Genomic DNA, 4,730 nt, shown 5'->3' with positions numbered 1-4,730 from the left:
GGCCCCTCAGACTTGCTGAAGCTATTAGCTGAGTCACTTACCTGGATCTATCTACTTTTATGATGATCAGAAATCCAGAATTTGTCATGTTAGTGTCTCTTTTTTTTTTAAACTCTATATCCCAAATTGTAGACTTATGATTTCATGATCTAATAATAAGCTTCAACAGTACCTCTTTAAATAATAATTAGTGTATACCTACAATATAATTATATTCTAATAAATCTATAAAAAATTTCGGGCTAACAATAGAAATTCCTTTTAAAATTTCATTCATGTTTATTTTAATCACAATAGAAATTTCTATTCTAAACATTTTTCTTTTCTTCCCCCTGCCCCCACTTCCTCCTCCTCCTCCTTCTTCTGCATGGAGTATTATGTGCTTTAAGTTTTTTCTTCTAATGGCAAAACTTTCTTATTAGCTTAGCACTAATTTGTACATACATTAAGAAAATATTTAGTAGCAAGTTATGAATGAATGCACATTTTTCTTGTAATGCATTCTTATGTATTACTAAGAGGGAAGGGAGGCAGCAAATATAATTAAACATAAACAAAGTTCTTTAATGTACATGCTCAGAGGGTTAGTCAAAGCACTTGTTAGAAGTGTGTTTTGAACAAGATTTTAAGAGAAGTTATAGATATGCACTGGTGAAAAAGAAAGGGGTCAGAAAAAAGGGAAGTAAAACAAATTTTGCATTGGGAAGCTATATTAGAAAAAGGGGGAATGGATTCTGACATAAAAGATGCTCATTGCAGTATGGTTAAGCAGGCAGTTGACTGGAATGGAAAAGGAATATTGGGAAGTGGCGATTGGTAAAATTATTGAAATGTAGATTCACAGCCTTGCTACCCACATTTTGCCTGGGTACTGTGCTAGACCCTAAGGGAAAACAAAAGAGAAGAGACCGTGCTTGATCTACAGGAGCTTATACTTTTGCTGATGAGACAGGGCAACAGAAAGATAGAGGAGGAACCTTGAAAGCCAGTAGGAGTGGCTTGGATCTTATATGGTGTATGATGGAAGGCGTTTTGGAGACTCTCATGTATTATCCTGCCTTTTTCATCTGCTCAGGAGGGAAAGATCAAACTGAGCAGGTGGCTGGTTTCAAAAATCAATTTTGGTAGCTATATCTAATCAATTAGCAAAAGAGCTTTTCTCCACACAAACTATTTTGAACCACTTTAGAAAAAAAAAAATGAGCTGCCTAAAATCTTCTGTCCATGGTTAACAATTAATGGAAAATCACTGGTTTGCTTTTGCAAGCAGCACTTAATGTCAGTAACTCAGGCTGTTTTCCAATTTTGCAGTAAATTTTTATACTGAAACCAATTTAGGAAGCTATTTAGTCCATGGGCTTTTTTAGTGGAAAGATGATGTGGGTAGTATAGAATAATGACATTTCCTTATCCACATCAGAATATTAGCAAGTTACTAATGGCTCCGTTTTGATGCTGTCACTTTTAAAATACAGGAGCAAGATCAAGTTGTTTATGGGAGCACTGTAGATTATGTAAAAACAGTGTTGCATTATAATAGTTGAGATAATAATTCAGGTTTTGCTTTTAGTGTATCAGTTTATCTCCATCTTGGATCAGACCTAAGAAAGAAAGTTTGCAGATTTCTGTTGCCTATCTAATAAAGTCCTCTGGTAGTAGTTTGGTCTCCTGTTGTAGGAATGCAAAATTTTAATTTTTCCTCTTCTTTTTCTTTTCGTCTGCCTCTTTGCTACTAGCAAACTGTTCCATAATTTCTACTCTCTCCCCTGGCATTCCAGTGGGAGGCCTTCTGAGATCATTGGTTTCCTGGAATGAGATTTGAGGCATATTTAAGTGCCTTACGATGTTCCTGGGTTTATGTGGGTTTTGTCCCACGTGGATTGGTGGTAGGTCTCTGAAGGGCACCAGCACGAAAACGACAGGAACCCTGGGGTCTAGGGTCAGATTGGGTTGCAGTTGTCCACTTGTCACTTGAAAAGATTGTCTGGGTAAGACATTGTTTAAGGGGTAGCCCTCTAAAGCTGCCCAAGCTTTTATGTCCTGGTTCTCTTTTGCCTGGGGAAGAACATCAGTGAAATAGGGTCTCACCCCCGTTATGGCATTGATCTCATATGCATTGTGCCTGTCTGCCAGTGCTCTCCCGGTTAAAATGGGCTGGAAAACAGTCACTCCTGAGACACCACTCACAAAGTTGTTGAGCAGAGAATGCCAAATCCCGCCACTTATTGGGCTCAAAGTGACCTGCGGCCATAAACCGGCCAGGCTCCGGAGAGCTTCGCGGTTCCACGCTGAGGCAGGAAATTCAGCCTCAGTATGATAAAGCTGAGAAAAATAAATACTAAGAGTGATATCTGGATACTTTACCAGGAAATTGTACATTTTGCTGATGCAGCAGTGGTTCGCTTCATTGCAAGGGGAGTTGCTGGAATACAGAATGATATGCCTGATGCCATCGTTATTGTGTATGGCGGAGTCAAAGTAACCATTTATCTCAAATAACATTGATTCCGGATGGGTATCATTCCCAGTGCAACTGCTGGCATGGCCCTTTTGCACCAGGCTTCCAGGAGAAGTTTTTAGTTCATAGAATGTGAGGTGTTTTGTTTGAGGATATGTTGGCCCATAAGGGAAACCAAAAATCTGGTAAAATTCTGTGTAGGGAACTCTTGCTTCTTCACCCGTCCGGATGTGGTAAGGACAATTAGGGCAATCAAGAGAGAAGCTCAGCCAGTAGTAAGGTTTTACTATTGTTCCCCGATTGGCCAGGTATTCCTCATATAAGGGCTCCATTGCTAGTTTTACTGTCTTCTAGCCGCAACCCTAAACAAGGAAGAGAAATGATATATAAAAACAGTGCAGGGAAAATGAAAGACAGTGCATTAATGTACTGAGTCATACTTTTCTTTAAAGGAAGTAGCATGGTGAGTATAGTAGCATCTTTGATTCTAAGAGGTAGTGATTTATAGCCATAGATTAGAAAGTTTAGGAATTCTAATCCTGAGGATTAGACAGACCCTGGGGAGGAGACAAAAAAGAAAGGCACAGTACACTTTTACCAATTCCACAGATTCTGAGGCAGTAGAGCAAATGCGTGAACAGTGCAAGTTCTAGAAACAGACTGTGTTTTAAATCTGGGCTCTGCCGCTTACCAGATTTGTGACTTTTGGCAAGTTATAGAACATCTGGGAGCCACAGCTTCCTTCACTATAAAATGAGGATAAGAATAGAACCTATCTCACAAGATTATCTTGAGGATTGAATGATGGAATAAAGATAAAATGCTTTATTATGTGCCTGACACATATTAAGGACTCAGTACACATTAGCTCTCAGTAGTGACAGTATAAATCCCTTAGTTTATCTAGATGATTCTGGTTTATGAAAGTCCAAAGAAATAAGCAGGGGGGTTGTATTTTGTTCATGATATTCTTCCTTTGTTTCTTTTCTGAATATGAAAGTATCTAATGTATTGTGGGGGGGAGGGGTTGAGTGTGCTTGCATTTAAAATCAGTTATTTCTTCAAATCATTGGCAATAAGTTGGAGGTGGTTATCCTTTGGGGAATAGGCTCTTAGGGTCTATTTTGCTTAATGGTAAAGACTTCTTGGAGAAGTGCCACTCCAGTATTCTTTGGATTGTGGACGCCTCATTCACTGACATTTGAGAGTTTTATTTTCAGTGGGTGGGTCTTGTTAGAGCATTTTGGAAACTTTACTATTCTGAAAAGCAAAGATGATTCTTCAGGATATTTCAAATAAATAGTTTCTTGGATGTTAAGCCCCCAAAGTTGAGATTTTAAGTAATGACTTTTTCTTTACAAAAATATTCCTTCAGTATTATGGTTCCCAAGCAGCAGCCAAGGGCATTCTAATATAGTTTTAGAGACATTTTAAAGTAACTTTTTATTTTAGGAGTACAACGTGTTTCTTTTGTAAACTATTTTTTTAAATGCTAATACATTAAAAAAAAAACCCCTCATACCACTTTGCATCAGTTCACATTCCCATCATTGTTAACAGGTCTGTTCCCTCAGTCTTTTTTTGCTGTGTAGGTTTGCACTGCATTACAGAATTAAACTATGCTTTATACTTTGTTTTTTCCACTTAGTATTATGTCATGAGGTTTTCCCATGGTTAACAAGTCTTCAAAAAACACAATATTCATGACTATTTTATCACAAAACAGTCAAGTTCTTGCCTCTTCTTATTATTATAAATAACACTTTAGGGGCTTCCCTGGTGGTGCAGTGGTTAAGAATCTGCCTGCCAATGCAGGGGACACAGGTTTGAGCCCTGGTCCAGAAGATCCCACGTGCCGCAGAGCAGCTAAGCCTGTGTGCCACAACTACTGAGCCTGCGCTCTGGAACCTGCGAGCCATAACTGTTGAGCCCATGTGCCGCAACTACTGAAGCCTGAGCGCCTAGGACTGGTGCTCCACAACAAGAGAAGCCACCTCCATAAGAAGCCCACGCACTGCAGTGAAGAGTAGGCCCTGTTCTCCGCAACTATGGAAAGCCCACGTGCAGCGACGGAGACCCAATGCAGCCAATAAATAAATAATAAATAAATAAATAAATACTTTGATGAACATTTCTGTAAATAAATTGTTCATGTCTCCAATTCTGTAATGTAGAGTACTAGAAGTTTTATCATTAGATCGACCTTTGTCAGATTGCTTCCTAGGATGGTGTACCCATTTTATCACTCTCTCCCAGGGTTGTTTATTATGCC

General features: G+C 38.9%; 1 protein-coding gene across 1 annotated transcript; it reads right to left on the bottom strand.

Moving 5' to 3' along the window:
* Positions 1-1,636: 1,636 nt before the first annotated feature.
* Positions 1,637-2,790, bottom strand: APOBEC4 (apolipoprotein B mRNA editing enzyme catalytic polypeptide like 4). Its single transcript, XM_057725463.1, has one exon. The coding sequence runs from the start codon at positions 2,788-2,790 to the stop codon at positions 1,690-1,692; it is 1,101 nt and encodes a 366-aa protein (XP_057581446.1). The 3' UTR covers positions 1,637-1,689.
* Between the last annotated feature and the right edge of the window lie 1,940 nt (positions 2,791-4,730).

This window comes from Hippopotamus amphibius, chromosome 3, assembly GCF_030028045.1.
Source record: "Hippopotamus amphibius kiboko isolate mHipAmp2 chromosome 3, mHipAmp2.hap2, whole genome shotgun sequence".
NCBI classification, from domain to species: Eukaryota; Metazoa; Chordata; class Mammalia; order Artiodactyla; family Hippopotamidae; genus Hippopotamus; species Hippopotamus amphibius.
The sequence above is the reverse complement of the archived record's forward strand: the minus strand, read 5'-3'. Positions and strand labels throughout refer to the sequence as shown.